The sequence below is a fragment of the Hordeum vulgare genome, chromosome 7H (assembly GCF_904849725.1).
Source record: "Hordeum vulgare subsp. vulgare chromosome 7H, MorexV3_pseudomolecules_assembly, whole genome shotgun sequence".
Classification (NCBI taxonomy): Eukaryota; Viridiplantae; Streptophyta; class Magnoliopsida; order Poales; family Poaceae; genus Hordeum; species Hordeum vulgare.
The window spans coordinates 46,140,350-46,158,430 of NC_058524.1; the positions used below are offsets into that span (position 1 = coordinate 46,140,350).

The 18,081-nt window shown below is 45.7% G+C and overlaps 1 protein-coding gene across 1 annotated transcript; it reads left to right on the top strand.

Annotated features, from left to right (window-relative positions):
* Positions 1–316: 316 nt before the first annotated feature.
* LOC123411431 (heparanase-like protein 3) lies at positions 317–5,273 on the top strand. Its single transcript, XM_045104370.1, has 9 exons — positions 317–659; positions 776–812; positions 915–1,101; positions 1,926–2,074; positions 2,161–2,394; positions 2,515–2,704; positions 2,779–2,904; positions 4,566–4,668; positions 4,736–5,273. Exons 1-9 carry the CDS (start codon positions 456–458, stop codon positions 5,039–5,041), a joined length of 1,536 nt encoding a protein of 511 aa, XP_044960305.1. The 5' UTR covers positions 317–455; the 3' UTR covers positions 5,042–5,273.
* The last annotated feature ends 12,808 nt before the right edge of the window (positions 5,274–18,081 follow it).

An 18,081-nucleotide genomic window follows, 5' to 3' on the forward strand; every position in this document is an offset into this window, starting at 1 on the left:
CATTGTAGACAAGCAAATCCATCTAGCCTTGGTTGATTCATGTACTAATTTATTTTACTACAAGAGCTTGATGATCGAATATAATGCAATAAACACGATAGCAGCTGGGTGCATCGCTCGATGCGGCCGGAGTACATCCCTCCTGGGCTCTGGTCAGTATAACTGGGGCGTTGGTACAAAGCGTGAAAATGACGTGCGCACCGCCGAATGTTGCCGTTTTCATGCATGGGACTGGCCTTCCAGTTTTGGAACCCTAGTGCATGCGTACTTCCTTCTACGGCAAACTCATCTACCACCTCAGTCCTGCCCCGGCCGATCAGTTCAGCGAGTCTAAACTCTAAATCCGTCCTCGTTTGGGCCGTCTAGCTAGCTCAGAAATCAAGCCTCGGTGCTACGCCAGCAAAATCCAGCCCCGCCGGTGTTCCTCCGGCGCCGCACTGCTCGCTTCGATCGGCATGGCGTGGCTCGCTGGGGGGCTGTGGCTGCTGGCGCTGTTGAGGCTCGGCGCGGCGGCGGAGTCCGGCGTCGTCAAGGTGGACGGGAGCGTGGCCATCGCCTCCACCGGCGAGTTCTTCGTCTGCGCCACACTGGATTGGTGGCCGGCGGACAAGTGCGACTATGGGACGTGCAGCTGGGGCAACGCGTCCCTCCTCAACCTGGTGAGCTGCCACGACCCAAATCCCCTCTCCTCTCCCCTCCGCCCCCTTCAGCTGACCTCGCCGCCGGCCGGCGAACTGACCCCATTTGCCTTTCGTTTGAACTCGATCTGCTGCAGGATCTGTCAAACGAACTCCTGCTCAACGCCGTCAGAGGTAGGCGACCCCCGACCTAGCTTCCCATTCCACTCACTCTAGTAGGTTTAGCAGCGGCGGCAGCAGCTCATCGATCGAACTGAATTAATTCCCCTTCCGCAGCCTTCTCGCCGCTGCTGCTCCGGCTGGGCGGCACGCTGCAGGACAAGGTGCTGTACCACACCCCCGACGACGGGCGGCTGCCGTGCGTGCCGTTCGCCAAGAACGGCTCGGCGACCTTCGGCTTCACGCGCGGCTGCCTCACCATGTCCCGCTGGGACGAGCTCAACGCCTTCTTCCAGAAATCCGGGTACATCTCTGATCGATCCTCTCAACCCCCGAAATAATTATGCACCATATATACGATCGATCGAGCGCAGGTTTCGATTTGTAGTTCATCACACTCCCTAAAGTCCCCGGCATCGATCCAGGACCCATCCTCTTTCCTGTAAGTCCCCTTGGACGATCATAATAAGTAGGTCCCCAAAAGTAAGTCTATCTTTTTGTTTCGAGAGTACTGTACAAAGCAAGTCTATCTTCATGCCCGCAAGAACAAAAAGATTAAGCCTGTCTTCATGTCATTTTTGTTTAGAGAAAAATCTGAACGTGTTTTCTTTTGAGGGCACGTGTTTTTTTCCTTTCTTAAGCCTTGGATTACAAGACAGGCCACGGGTGGATGTGGGCTGCCCGCGGCGCCCGCATCAAAGCCCACACAAATCATCTTCGTTGGATGCGCACCCACGGGGTCAAATAGATGTAGGCTGGCCCAACGCTGAAAGAAATATGTGGGCCGTCGTCGTCACACCGTGGCACGATACTCATCTCATAAAAAAAAGAAAATTGTCTGAAAGAAAAAATGACGTTGCAGCGGTGGGGATCAGGGCTACAAAATCTTAACTAGATACATTCATATCTAGACAAATCAAAGACAAAATTTTTAGGACGGATGGAATATAAAACTAGTGTATGTAGCAGAAATATTTGTGGTAGCAGAGATGTTAACAAGGGACCAAATTTGTCTGATCTATGTGCATAGTTTCAGATGTTCTTTTTTCGCAAATTATTGAACTTGGCCATGGCTGATGATTTCCCTGAATAAACTGTTTGTTTGTTTTTCTCATTTTCAACTTGCAGCGCGAAGGTAGTCTTCGGGCTGAACGCTCTCAACGGCCGTGACCCGGACGGCGGGTCCTATATGGGAGGGAGCTGGGACATGACAAATGCAGCATCCTTCATCCAGTACACGGTCAGCAAGGGCTACGAGATCCATGGGTGGGAGCTCGGTATGTTCTGTCTACACCATTTCCTTTGGTACCCTGAACCGAGACGGGATTTCAGTCAGATGAGACATCTTATTGAAAACTTGCAGGGAATGAGCTCGGTGGCAAAGCAGTCGGCACCTCGATCGCCGCCGACCAATATGCTAAAGACGCGACCTTCCTAAAATGGGTGTTGGAAGATACTTATGAGGACAGCCCGTCGAAGCCGCTACTGCTCGCTCCGGGAAGCTTCTTCGACGAAGACTGGTTCGGCGAGTTCATCGCCAAAACGAGTCCAGATATCGTCAGTGTGGTCTCCCACCACATCTACAATCTAGGGCCAGGTATGTAAAGCTCACCACGACCGCCTCACAAAAGAATTTCTGACAGAAAGATCATCGCAAACCCAGCAAGTGAACCGGGACCTGAAAAAAATTAATGTGCCCGATGTTGAACGGCTGCAGGGGTGGACACACACATCGTCGAGAAGATTCTCAAGCCGTCCTTCCTCGATGGAATGGCAAGAACATTCAGTGAACTCCAGAGGTTGCTGAAAACCGCAGGGACGTCGGCCGTCGCGTGGGTCGGCGAGGCTGGAGGGTCTTACAACAGTGGTCACCACCTTGTCACCGACGCGTTTGTGTTCAGCTTCTGGTAATGCGGGACACTGAAGTATAAAACTATCTGCTTTTCTTGATGAGGTTGTTCTCATGGGGTTGCATTTTCAGGTACCTGGACCAGCTCGGGATGTCGGCGAAGTACGACACAAAGACTTACTGCAGGCAGAGTTTCATTGGTGGCAACTATGGCCTGCTCAACACAACAACGTTCCAACCAAACCCGGACTACTACAGGTATGATACATACTGTCACGAGCATGGATTGAGCGTAGACGAGCGCCGGAATTGTATTGTTTAGGCCCTCCGGCATTTCACCATTCCGCAAGAACTTCAAAATTGCATTGCAAACATCAATCCTTATCAGTTCCCAATGGTTTTGGAAAAATCCTGCTGCAAAACCATATGGGCCTGGTTATTTATTTAGTTTCGTCATAAATAGTGCCTTCTAAGTAAACGGTTTACATAAGTGCTCATTTATATATATCCTTTGTTACTTTTGGTTGCACATATTTTGGCCCTGTTTGGATCCATACGCTAGAGTTAGTTTGAGCTAGTTGGGGCTCAAATAGCACTAAAGTATCCAAACATGAGAGTTAGATTGGAGCTAGTTGCATCTAACCCACACAAAAAACTAGCCCACCCAAGAGGTGCTAATTGGAGCTAGTTTTCATGGGGCCCACTAAAAAGTCACTTTTCTCTCTCTATCCACCAGGTAATGACCCATTAAAAAATTATTTTCTTCTCTCCATCAAGTACAACTATTGTCAATCTAACCCTATCATCCAAACAGCTCTTTGGCTAGAGTTAGTTTAAGGTTAGTCATGAGCTAGAAACTAACTCTAACCTCTAGCTAAGTTAGAGTATCCAAACAGGGCCTTTATCACTTCATCTGGTTGCAGGTTCTCCTGAGCAGAGAACAATTTGGAGAAAAAGTTAGTAGCTATGTCTTCAATTTCCTCCTGTAGATGACATATCCTTCCATCCTCTCGCTTCAGAGAATATATTCTGTTTTGTCTTGCTCTTTCTCTGCATTTTGAGTGAAACGAAATGCTGTGTTACGATATCCTTCCGCTAGCCATTGCTCTCTTGATCCCTGGCGTATCAAAAATTTCTTCTCTGGCTATTAACTCTGAAATTTGGTTAACCAACATCTTCTCTTGTTTTGTTGGTCCCGTCCTAAAGTTTCTTGCCCTCACTTCGTCTAATTGCTTCCTCAAATCTTTTAACCGACCATGAACAGAGGACTTATAGCTCCACTTATTTAAGTTTTCCTGCATGGTAGATAATGATCTAACAATATTTTCTAGTCCATCTCGATCACAGGACCAAGTGTTCTTTATCAGCTCTTCATAGCCTGGATCTCTTCTCCACATATTTTCATATCTGAAAAGACGCTCACCTTTCCTTTTATTTTATTTTACTAAATATTGGTTTTCAATATCTATTAATAACGCACAATGATCTGACTCTGATGTTTGCACATGTGTTTACATTTGTCTTTGCAAACCCGTGGCAAGAATTTGTCATCAGCTAAAGCCCTTGTCTAGTCTGACTTTTACATTTCTGCAACCTTGTCTATTATCCCACATGCAGGGGAGGCCTGAATAGCCTAGATCTAAGAGGCCACAATGCTGGATTGGAAGGGGTTATAATCTTTATGTGTTAAATAACTAGCCCGTGTCTGTCGCAAAAAATAAAAATAAAAATAATAACTAGCCCGTGCAGATGCACGGGTTGATGACTAGAGTACTTAACGAAACTTGCAATGCAAATAGTGGCTAATGACATATGAACTTGCAGAATCAAAGAAAGTGTGTTTACTTGGCTAATGACACATGGACTTGCAGAATCAAAGAGGGGGCTAATGGCATCTCTTCTTCCTATTTCCTCTGCAGTGCTCTACTATGGCATCGCCTGATGGGAACCACGGTTCTGGATGCGAAATTCAGCGGCACCAACAACCTGATCCGTGCCTACGCACATTGTGCGAAGAATTCGGTAAGCACATTGCACCAGTTATCACTATACTCTTATCGACTAACCTTCCTCTTTTGTGTTTTTTCAGCCAGGAATCACTCTTTTGCTGATCAATCTGCACGGCAATGCCAGGAACGACGTTTCCTTGACAAGTGAGGAGCCTCTTGTAGTTCAGGCGTCTGGAGCCATGAGGGAGGAGTACCACCTCCTCCCGGAAGGTGGCGACATTCAAAGCCAGGTGATGCTGCTCAACGGCAGGGCCTTGACCACCGATGCTGGGAACATTCCCAGGCTGGAGCCCATCATTGTGGATGCAGCTCAGCACATCTCCATTGCACCCCTATCCATCGCGTTTGTTCACATGCCCAATTATTATGCCCCTGCGTGTAGTTAAGGGCTTTTGGCGTGGTTTTTGTTGTTCTTGTTGTCATAGATGGGGATAAGAGTGGCTAGACATGCAGATTAACTAGTACTGGTTCTTTAGCAGTCTTTTCTGCAAGATCAGCATTCCCATGATGCCGGCAACCAGCCAGCAAATGTACCCAAATGGATGAGTTATTTACATAGTCACTCCTGTTGTCAACTGGTGGAAATACTTTAGAGCTGAATGGCCATCGATCCCTGTATCCCATAAGCATTGATCATCGATCTTCTTAGCGGAATCTATTATTCCTGACTTTGCAATTTTGCATGCATGATTGTTGGGAGCATGGAAGTTGAGACATCGTGCACAAAATCACATTTTACAATGTATCCATGGAGCATCTGCCTTTGTAGAAGTCGTCCACCACTGTGAAGAGTGCTGAAAAGGTCTAAAGCTTTATTTACATAGTCACTCCTGGCAAGGCATGAGATAATTGTGTTCCATGAAACAGTATACGTATTTAACTGCCATGCCTTTAAGCACCAGATACGCCGGGTCAACTTGCTCAATCTAGCATACATGCCCATGAGCCAGCTTTCAATGTTGATTCTTGTTAGTGCGCTCAATTTAATCATCAAGGACATGCTATCAGGTTGATTCACAGTCTCAAATTGATAGTCTCAGATTACAATGCTACAAGGATCACATACACATAACTTAAGTGATTCAGTCTCAAACTGATAGTCTCAGATTACAATGCTACAAGGATCACATACACATAACTTAAGTGATTCACATTTAATAATTTGGAGCAATCCCAATTCCCATCCATATACGATCTGCTGTTTCTGTCTCAAATGAATCTGAAAAGCATTACAGCAAGGCAAGACAAGTAGCAGGGGACTTCTGATTGCTCTGTGCAGTCGAGGGCGTTGGCGTTGTGGTCTCGGACAGCTTGGCGGCGGCACGTCCTGGACGGGGAGGCTGACAAATTCACTCGCGCCGCCACCAGCCCCCATCTCCGCCCCCTCCCCGCGTCGTCATCGGCCAACCCTCCCGTGCCGCCACCGGCCCCCCTCTTCGCCCCCTCCCTGCTTCACCGCTGCCGGAGGTGACGCCGGCGAAGCCGCGCGCGCCCCGGGGATGGCGGCGGCGGGGCCCCTCGCGTCGGCCCTCGGGCTCTGGCGGCGGCGCCCCGCGTTGGCGGCTGCGGGATCCGGCGAGATCTCGCCCACCGGCGACGCCTGAGGGCGGATCCGGGGCTGCCATGGCCGGATCTTGTGCGGGGGCGCGCGGCCATGGTGGTAGGGAGCGGCGGCCGGGCGCGGCTGCGGTGGCAGGGAGCGTCGGCTAGGCGCGACTGCGGTGGCCAGGGCGCGCGGTGCGATGACCCGTGACCCTGCCTGGGGGTCGTGGTGGTGCGTGGTGGCCATGCTCAGCGGTCGGTGGCGGTGGATGTTCAGCGCAGCTCTGGGAGAAATCCTTGCTCTGATCCTCATCGGAGCCGCGACGGCGACGCCCGCGGGTGCCGCTATTGTAACATCCCAAATTTTGAAATGTTAATAAAATTATTAGATTGATTGTTTGTTTGTTTGAGTGATTGAAACTTGAGTGAAATTTGAAAACTTTTCAAAAACTTTTGAATGAGAGGGAATAAAATGACTTTCCCGTTTCCTGTGAGTTCAAATTCATCTTTTTAAAACCGGCGAGAGGAGATAGCATGACTTCTTCAACTACAAAGAATTTGAACCAAGGTGGCACTTGAATTTCCTTTCGATTTTTCCTTTGCATTTTGTTTTCTTCTTCACTCAAGAAATGCCGGGGAATAATATTCCGTTAAACAGAAAAGAGAGGAGGAACATGACCCTCCCAAAATCAGGGGCATCTTGGAAATATTTTTGAGCCAAGAAAACCAGATCTTTATTGAGAAAAGAATTACAAAAGAAAATAAAGCCTTAGGGATTTTTCTAAAAAAAACATTTTTTAAAAGTTTTTATTTTGGTGTTGGATAAATGATAAACGAGTAGGAAATATTTTTCTGAAATTTTTGGTATATAATACCCCATATAAATCTTTTTATTTTGTTTCCTTTTATTCCTTTTCTCTTGCTGTTTAAAAAAAAGAGAAAATCCTTTTTTTAGAAGGCGCCCTAGGGCGTTTTCTTTTCTTGGGCCAGGATCCACCCCCCATCGCTGGAGAGATCTCCTCCCCATGCAGCGCACCCCCACTTCTTTTTCTTTTTTTTCCTTTCCTTCCTTCTTCTTACCCTTTCCTTTCTTCCCCACGAGGCCTTCCTTCCCAGTGCACCAGCCCCTTTCCATGGCGTGATCCCCTGGATCACGGGATCCTCCCCCGATCTCGCCCCCTTCCTTCCCCCACGCCCCCTCGGCCCCCTATATAAGCCGCCACCCCCGAGCCCCCCCTCGGCCCCCTTCCCCCACGCCGCCCCGCCCCTACAGAGCCTCGCCGGAGAAAACCTCATGGAGCCACCCCCGCCACCCTGCCGCATCACCACCGCGCCTCCCTGCCCCAACCGACGCCGCCACGAGCACCCCCTCGCCCCCCGCAACCCATTTTTCACCCAAGGCCCGAGTTCCCACGCCGCCACGCATCACCCGAACCTCGCCGGAGTTAGGCCACCACCAGGAACTTGAGGAGCTGGAGCACGACGCCCCCGACCCTCTCCCGCCTCGTCGTCGCTCCCCTGGGACGCCGGAGCTCCTCCGCAACATCCCCGTCACCTCAGCCGCCGCCGGAGACCGCTAGAGGGCCCTCCCCGTCGACAGCCACCTTCTGTGCCTCGCCGGAGAAGGAGCTCCAGCAACACCCCACGGTGAGCACCCCCCACCCCCGGTAGCCGTTAGATCTGAACCAACTTATGTGATTAGAAACACAATACCCCTTTGGTTTTTTTAAACAAAACCCGAACGGTTTTCTTTCACTTACTATTAGCAAGAGAGTTTTTATTAGAACTCGGCCGTTTGCTAGTAACTACCGCAGCAAACAGCCTCCCAACCAACCAGAGAGAGACACGTGTACCCCTATCCGATAGAATTCAGATTTTCCTTTTTCTGTATTAATTCCAAAACAGAGAAAGTTCCAATATTGTTTTGATCATAACTTTTGATATAGAGATCCAATGAGGTTGATTCTTTTTCCAGTAGATCAAAATGTTTCTGTAGTTTTTAAAAACATATAATTTGTCTATGTTTGAAATTTTCAAATTTGAATTAGATCAGATTTAGTTTAAACCTTGTTTTGCTTATTCCAGGAGTTTAAAGATAGCTTTTAATTTGATTCTTTTTGCTACTGATCACTAGTGATCTTAGTTATCAGTGGTAAAAATTTCAGAATTATTTGAGTATTTTAGATCATTGTTTCTTGTGAAACAATTTCTGTTTCACCTCTTTTAGGATTATGGCTATTTCCTTTTCTATAATTGTTTTTAAATTATTTTCTTTTATATTTCAGAAAGATTATGTTTTGTTTCTGTTAGTTAACAGTAGGTTTGCAACAAGTTTTGATTTTTATTTTTATATGTTATCATGAAATCAATTCTAGTTCTCTAATAACTTGCAATTGGTTTCTCCACTGTTTCAAATCCCGTTTGGAAATACTTTCAAATAGTTTTGTGAAAAATACTTTATTTTATCTTAGTTAAATTTATATCTTAGTTCCCTATTATTATTTTCTGTTGGACAAAAACTATTTAGTGTTTGATGTAGTAGAAGACTCCCTAGTCTTATTTGAGTTTCCTTCGGATTCTTATTCACTCTCTCTTTTGTTTTGATTGCTAGAATGGTTGCTAGTATGAGTGCTTATGTGAATGATATGTTTGTTATATAGATTTCATCGGAGAGTGACGAGTAGTCTATCAAGTTATTTCTCGAGAAATTCTTCTTCGTCAACATCGCCAGGCAAGTCATTTGATCATGTATCACCTATGTTTTATGCATCGAGTTCTACCATCCTATGCCCAATTGCATGCTGACCAGGTACTTGGAAATTATGGTTACATATTGTAGTATCATGTGGTAGGCACCCAACAACCCCGTTACTAGGCCCGGGACGACAAATTTCATATTGCTATGCTTGAGTAGACGGGATTCTGGTTGAGAGTTTATCACGAGCTATGCGAGAATAATTTAATAACCAAGACCGGTTAAGTCAAGGCTTTTCAAGACCTCGTGATGCAATGCAACTCTGGGTGAAGGACGGTTGATCGGCTCCCTGGAGAAACCAGTGGATGACCCGGGATGCTGGAGACGGCCATGACATCTTGCGGAAAGCTTCACCCAGGCTCAAAGAGACGGGCGGATATTTTCAAGACCCAAGGCTTACCGCACAGCCACAAGTCATTATGGGCTCTGGCTTGGTTGGACAACGCGACTCTGGACAGGCGGTGCTAGCAGATGTAGAAGAACGGTAGGATTGGATGGGCACCGACAGGGACTCAGAGGGACCCGTTGAAATACCATGTTTTGATCATCCGGTCTTCAAACACCCTGAAGTGCGAGGACATACACGGAGGCGATCAAATCTTGTGGGGAACGTGTGCAAAACTCTGCAGAGTACTCAAACCTAATCGATTATCCGTGTCCACGGTCATGGACATCTTGAGCCAAAGGAACTGAAGTTATCTGAATTTCTCAACACAAATAATAATATTGATGTGAGAATTATTGACAACATGGGTACGAGAATTGGTTGGTGGAACCATCTCGTTAACAACCAACAATGTAGTAACATTTTGCTTTTAGCCCTGTCTTGATGTAGGAGAAAACTTGCTTTACGCTAAAAACTTATACCCCACCTGCCATATATGCATATAGTATAGATGATTACTTTTCACCCCTCTCTTATGTGACTTGCTGGCATATTCAATATGCTGACCTACACGGCTGCAACGTCTTATGTTGCAGATATTTTTCTTCGACGAGTAAGAGTACGATTCAGGGTTACGGTCTACACTCAACTTGCCGTTGGTGTTTATTGGGACTCCACCCCCTTGACTGCTTACGCTGAGATATTTAAGGTATATATCAGTTTTACGCTATTTACATGTGATTGCACTTTGATATATACATTGATGTACCGTGTGTGCCAGCATACTGATCCAGGGATGGCGCAGATACACAAAGGCTTGACTCGTTTTGAGTCGGGTCTCTACAGAAATGGTATCAGAGCACATGTTGACTGTAGGACGTGACCCCCGATACTGGAAACTTCTTAGGATAGGATCTCTCAAAAATCTTCTTTTCGAGAACACCTTTTACTTCTCATCTCTTCTGATTTCATCAAACGTTCTCTCTCACCTCACATAATTAGACAATGCCCTTTCCCCTTTGACCACGTGAAGGATCAACCGACTCCCACTTCAAAGTAAAGAGGATTTCATCATTCAGTTGAAGCTGCACCAATTGAAGACTCTCAAGACCCGAAGAATTTGAAGACCCTGAAGCGTTCGAATATTTATATGACCATTAGAAGTCCAAACCCCTGTTATATACCCACGTTAGATACGATGATTTGTGAGCCGTCATTGGTGTGTGTTTTCCGACGGCCACAAATAAAACCTATTCTCAAAAATATTGTTTGTATTGTGTGTATCTCCCTCCCTCTCTTACCCATCTCATCCCCAAAACCTCAACCCTACCAGATGGAGTATGAAGCTGGACTTGTAGTCTCTGGACCAATGACCCAGCTGGAAGCTGAGATATGGATTCAGAACATGGAGAACCACTTCGGGAGCAACTTGATCTCAAGGAAGTATGAAGTGGAACATGCTCTCCAGTACTTTACCCAAAGTGCTGCTATCTGGTGGAAAATGCACCATGCCATACAAGGATTTAGTGGAGCAGAAACTTGGGACGAATTCAAGAAGACTCTGTTAAGATCCCGTCTCATTCGGAAGTGCTATGATAATCCGAAGGAGAAGACTTGTGCATGCAAGATCTGTGGAGAAATAGGACACACCCAGGAAGAACACAAGGATGGATGCACTCATTGTGATGAAAATTACCCAATTGAGGAGTGCCCAAGTAGTCAGGTGACTTGTTTCCTTTGTGAAGGAACCACCCACTACCCAGCTCAGTGTCACATTTACCCCAAGGTGCAACAAGTTGTCAAGCAGCAGAAAGATGCAGTGAAGGAAACCCTCAAGAAGAAGATTCTAGAAGAACCGGTGATGAACGAAAATATTGAAGACCCTGATGGACAAGGTCTGACCAGATTTTTCTCCAATGCATGCTACTCATGTGGAGAAGAAGGACATTATTCACAGGATTGCACGAAGGGAAGCCAAGAGTATCTGGGAAACTTCTCGACGGAAAAAGTGGAGTTTGATCCACTTGAAATAGAAGAGCTGTCCAAAATAAAGGAGTCCAGAAAGAAAAGAAAAAGCTACCCTCGAAAGAGCCAAATCTCTGCAGATATAGACCTGAGTCATGTCAGATGTTACAAGTGTATGGAATTTGGCCACCACAAATACATGTGCTCAGGAAGGAAGCCGGAAACCCAAGGAGCAAAAGCAAACACTAAGAAGCCTCGAGACTTGTCAGAACTCATTTGCTTTCATTGCAAGGAAGCAGGACATTATGCTAATGATTGTCCACATGGGAAGAAAGCTAGAATGGAGTAGTTAAGTTTTGACCATGGCAATTAGTGTAATCTGAAGAACTCTTGTTTTTCATGAGATCATGGAGTGAAATTTTGTGTAACAGAAATCCCTGAGATTGTAATAACATCATGAATAAATGGAATTTATTGTCTCATGATTGCCTATGTTGAAACTATATACGTTGTTTTCTCTCCGAGCAAAGATCTCTGAACATTTATGAGGATAAGAGAAAATATGGTCTATGAGGCATGAGTATAATTCATTTTAAGTGTGGTAGTAATCGGTAAGCCCACAGGATCCACTAAGTAGGAATGTACCATAACTACCAAGGAGACATATACATTCCTCTGAGTACCTATTTACTGACACCTGCAGATGACAACTCTCTATGAGTCATTCCTCAAGGGCCCAGAAACGATCATGACCCTGACCGGTGATCATGATTACCCGAAAATCCTGAAGGACATGATGAAGCACATTCATCTTGAAGGAGATGGAGTCTACAAAGGCTACCCATTCATGGAAAGTGGAGTAGAACTTTGGTAAGTGGAAGTACACCTCCACCATGTGAATGGAGTTTGTCCAAAGACTATGGGGCAATACTTTTTCATTTCACGTGTACCACGAGCAACCTTCTTTGATGCTGTTCGTGAAGCTGCCATGGAAGCCATACGTCAGATTGGAGAAATACTTGAAGCAAGACTCCGTCATACCCATGAATACGTGAGTGACGTACGTGCAGAGATGATGGAGATGAAGCTTATGGCCACCATGATGAAGCAAAAGATGGATGATTTCAAGGAGCACCTCGGAAAGTTTGAGTGGAACTAAAGTACCTCCAAGAGAGACAGATGAATAAAGTTGGCAGAAATGCTTGACCATACCGAACAATGTGGATGGAAGCATTTGTAATAAATTACTTTTGAGTTGGAATTTTGAAGAAAGTAAGGATGCAATAAAGGATTGATTATGAAATGAATATGATTTATGGATGAACCAATACCTTTTCATGGTAAACACACCAATGGAAAGTATCCCACAGAGTGGAGTGTGTACAAAATTAAGTCTCAGGACTATTTTTATGATAGTTACCCCAAGAGTATGATGGAATGAAACACTATGGAAATTTAAAGGCGGAGTAATTCCAAGTATGCCTGAAAACACACAGACCCCGGGACTAATAAGGATCAAGTACTATCTTTTTGGAGAAGGAAACTTGTTTCAGCAAACGTTTTCTTAGGAGCATACGAAAGCGAGAGTTGTAAAGATACGATAGATGTTTTGTTCAGCTTGCAGAACCAATGGATTATCCGAACTTCATTCGTGGACAAGAGAAATTCTGCAATGCTTGTGAGGATGCCCAAGTGTTAGAATACGAGATTCACTAAGCCTTATACAAGGTAATGATTTCAGTGCGACATGGCTTGGCCACCATGACGACTTACTCTTATCATTCTCTTGCTATTCGGAATGGTAAATCTGAGAGACTTACCCATAGTGAGAGATGACGCTCTTTGAAGCTTTTGTTTAAGCCTTAGAATGGTATAAGAAAAGTCCCATGTACATGGCATTTGTTGTCACGCGTAGGAAATTTTACGGTGAGGATGAAGACAAGACCCCTCTCTCTGCAGGATAGCCACAAATGGTAGACCACCATGAGAATCATTGATAGGTTATTTAGAATTGATCACGAGACTGTCAGTTAAGAAGACCCAATAACGGAAGAAGCTTATATCCACAAAGGAACCCTCGATTTTGATGGAAATGTTATGAATATAACGGGAGAGCATCACCAAAGGATTTAATATGAAGACTGTGAGAAGTCAGTTGCCAAACCCCCAGAGGATCGTTATAACATTTTGAGGGACCAGTAATCTTCATTTTAAGTGTGGTAGCATCCCACTTTGCCGGAATTTGGATTTGTTAGAAGACCCCCAAACCCTAACCTTTCTTTCTAGCCCCTCCGAATCTCGAGGACGAGATTCATTTTAAGTGTGGTAGGTTTGTAACATCCCAAATTTTGGAATGTTAATAAAATTATTAGATTGATTGTTTGTTTGTTTGAGTGATTGAAACTTGAGTGAAATTTGAAAACTTTTCAAAAACTTTTGAATGAGAGGGAATAAAATGACTTTCCCATTTCCTGTGAGTTCAAATTCATCTTTTTAAAACCGGCGAGAGGAGATAGCATGACTTCTTCAACTACAAAGAATTTGAACCAAGGTGGCACTTGAATGTCCTTTCGATTTTTCCTTTGCATTTTGTTTTCTTCTTCACTCAAGAAATGCCGGGGAATAATATTCCGTCAAACAGAAAAGAGAGGAGGAACACGACCCTCCCAAAATCAGGGGCATCTTGGAAATATTTTTGAGCCAAGAAAACCAGATCTTTATTGAGAAAATAATTACAAAAGAAAATAAAGTCTTAGGGATTTTTCTAAAAAAAACCTTTTTTTAAAAGTTTTTATTTTGGTGTTGGAAAAATGATAAACGAGTAGGAAATATTTTTCTGAAAATTTTGGTATATAATACCCCATATAAATCTTTTTATTTTGTTTCTTTTTACTCCTTTTCTCTTGCTGTTTAAAAAAAAGAGAAAATCCTTTTTTTTGGAAGGCGCCCTAGGGCGTTTTCTTTTTTGGGCCAGGATCCACCCCCCATCACTGGAGAGATCTCCTCCCCACGCAGCGCACCCCCCACTTCTTTTTCTTTTTTTCCTTTCTTCCTTTCCTTCCTTCTTCTTCCCCTTTCCTTTCTTCCCCACGAGGCCTTCCTTCCCAGCGCACCAGCCCCTTTCCATGGCGTGATCCCCTGGATCACGGGATCCTCCCCCGATCTCGCCTCCCCCTTCCTTCCCCCACGCCCCCTCGGCCGCCTATATAAGCCGCCACCCCGAGCCCCCCCTCGGCCCCTTCCCCCACGCCGCCCACCCCTACAGAGCCTCACCGGAGAAAACCTCCTGGAGCCACCCCCCGCCACCCTGCCGCATCACCATCGCGCCTCCCCGCCCCAACCAACGCCGCCACGAGCACCCCCTCGCTCCCCGCAACCCATTTTTCACCCAAGGCCCGAGTTCCCATTTCGCCACGCCTCACCCCAACCTCGCCGGAGTTAGGCCGCCACCAGGAACTTGAGGAGCTCGAGCACGACGCCCCCAACCCTCTCCCGCCTCGCCGTCGCTCCCCTGGGACGCCGGAGCTCCTCCGCAACATCCCCGTCACCTCAGCCGCCGCCGGAGACCGCCAGAGGGCCCTCCCCGTCGACAGCCACCTTCTGTGCCTCGCCGGAGAAGGAGCTCCAGCAACACCCCACGGTGAGCACCCCCCACCCCCGGTAGCCGTTAGATCTGAACCAACTTATGTGATTAGAAACACAATACCCCTTTGGTTTTTTTAAACAAAACCCGAACGGTTTTCTTTCACTTACTATTAGCAAGAGAGTTTTTATTAGAACTCGACCGTTTGCTAGTAACTACCGCAGCAAACAACCTCCCAACCAACCAGAGAGAGACACGTGTACCCCTATCCGATAGAATTCAGATTTTCCTTTTTCTGTATTAATTCCAAAACAGAGAAAGTTCCAATATTGTTTTGAGCATAACTTTTGATCTAGAGATCCAATGAGGTCGATTATTTTTCGAGTAGATCAAAATGTTTCTGTAGTTTTTAAAAACATATAATTTGTCTATGTTTGAAATTTTCAAATTTGAATTAGATCAGATTTAATTATACCTTGTTTTGCTTATTCCAGGAGTTTAAAAATAGCTTTTAATTGGGTTCTTTTTGCTACTGATCACTAGTGATCTTAATTTCAGAATTATTTGAGTATTTTAGCTCATTGTTTCTTGTGAAACAATTTCTGTTTCACCTCTTTTAGGATTATGGCTATTTCCTTTTCTATAATTGTTTTTAAATTATTTTCTTTTATATTTCAGAAAGATTATGTGTTGTTTCTGTTAGTTAACGGTAGGTTTGCAACAATTTTTGATTTTTATTTTTATATGTTATCATGAAATCAATTCTAGTTCTCTAATAACTTGCAATTGGTTTCTCCACTGTTTCAAATCCCGTTTGGAAATACTTTCAAATAGTTTTGTGAAAAATACTTTATTTTATCTTAGTTAAATTTATATCTTAGTTCCCTGTTATTATTTTCTGTTGGACAAAAACTATTTAGTGTTTGATGTAGTAGAAGACTCCCTAGTCTTATTTGATGTTTCCTTCGGATTCATATTCACTCTCTCTTTTGTTTTGATTGCTAGAATGGTTGCTAGTATGAGTGCTTATCTGAATGATATGTTTGTTATATAGATTTCATCGGAGAGTGACGAGTAGTCTATCAAGTTATTTCTCGAGAAATTCTTCTTCGTCAACATCGCGAGGCAAGTTATTTGATCATGTATCACCTATGTTTTATGCATCGTAGTTCTACCATCCTATGCCCAATTGCATGCTGACTAGGTACTTGGAAATTATGGTTACATATTGTAGTATCATGTGGTAGGCACCCAACAACCCCGTTACTAGGCCCGGGACGACAAATTTCATATTGTTATGCTTGAGTAGACGGGATTCTGGTTGAGAGTTTATCATGAGCGATGCGAGAATAATTTAATAACCAAGACCGGTTAAGTCAAGGCTTTTCAAGACCTCGTGATGCAATGCAACTTTGGGTGAAGGACGGTTGATCGGCTCCCTGGAGAAACCAGTGGATGACCCGAGATGCTGGAGACAGCCATGACATCTTGCGGAAAGCTTCACCCAGGCTCAAAGAGACGGACGGATATTTCGAGACCAAAGGCTTACCTGCACAGCCACAAGTCATTATGGGCTCTGGCTTGGTTGGAAAACGCGGCGACTCTGGACAGGCGGTGCTAGCAGATGTAGAAGAACGGTAGGATTGGATGGGCACCGACAGGGATTCAGAGGGACCCGTTGAAAGACCATGTTTTGATCATCCGGTCTTCAAACACCCTAAAGTGCGAGGACATACACGGAGGCGATCAAATCTTGTGGGGAACGTGTGCAAAACTCTGCAGAGTACTCAAACCTAATCGATTAGCCGTGTCCACGGTCATGGACATCTTGAGCCAAAGGAACTGAAGTTATCTGAATTTCTCAACACAAATAATAATATTGATGTGGGAATTATTGACAACATGGGTACGAGAATTGGTTGGTGGAACCATCTCATTAACAACCAACAATGTAGTAACATTTTGCTTTTAGCCCTCTCTTGATGTAGGAGAAAACTTACTTTACGCTAAAAACTTATACCCCCACCTGGCATATATGCATATAGTATAGATGATTACTTTTCACCCCTCTCTTATGTGACTTGCCGGCATATTCAATATGCTGACCTACACGACTGCAACGTCTTATGTTGCAGATATTTTTCTTCGACGTGTAAGAGTACGATTCAGGGTTACGGTCTACACTCAACTTGCCGTTGGTGTTTATTGGGACTCCACTCCCTTGACTGCTTACGCTGAGATATTTAAGGTATATATCAGTTTTACGCTATTTACATGTGATTGCACTTTGATATATACATTGATGTACCGTGTGTGCCAGCATACTGATCCAGGGATGGCGCAGATACACAGAGGCTTGACTCGTTTTGAGTCGGGTCGCTACAACTGTCTTTCTTGGAATCGTCGTTGTGGAGGTGTGCTGCTCCCCTTTGTCAGCCGCTGCCTGGTCAGCCGTCACGTGGCTGCTATGGCGGCCGGCGGCGCCAGATCTGGCCGCTGTCCTCTGGCCCAGATGTGGGCCTCTCTCCTGCGGATTCTTGGCGGTGCCGGCGTGGTTGCCGGGGCCCTACCTATGGGTGAAGCTGGTGGACGAGATTCGGATTGGGGGAAACCTCTTGGTTGGCCCAGGCCGGCCGCTCCGACGACGACGCTCAAGGGCGTCGTTATTCTTTTGGAGACGCCGGTATACATCTTCTCCTCTGCTCCCCTTGCTTGCCTCTCGGGTGAAAACCCTAACTCCGGTGGGTGGCGGCGGCGTCCTTGACGTCGTGACCTTCCTGAAGGCATCACCTAGAGGGCTGAGTGGTGGTGGGCACTATGTGGGTCCTGAACGGTTGCTGGTGGTTGGCACTGCTTCGGGGGATACCCTAGGATCTGGTCTTCCAGATCGGACAATGGCGGTACTGCGGTGCCGTTTCTCTCTTGGGAGCATCGTTTGTGGAGCAGCGCTGGCATACTGAGGCAGGAGGTGGAGCGGCTTCATCTTGCACGGAATTTCGGTGGAGCTGTCAAGTCATGCCTGGCCGACAGGTGCTACGCTGAGTCATGCCTGGTTGGCAGGTGCTACGCACGATAGATCTCCCGGAGTCTTCGCATCTGGACGAATGAGCATAGGGCGGTGGCGCCGTTGAGCGCCGTGGTGGCGTCGACGAATGTTTGGACTGGCATGGATGATGCGGATCTCTTTCGTGAAGAT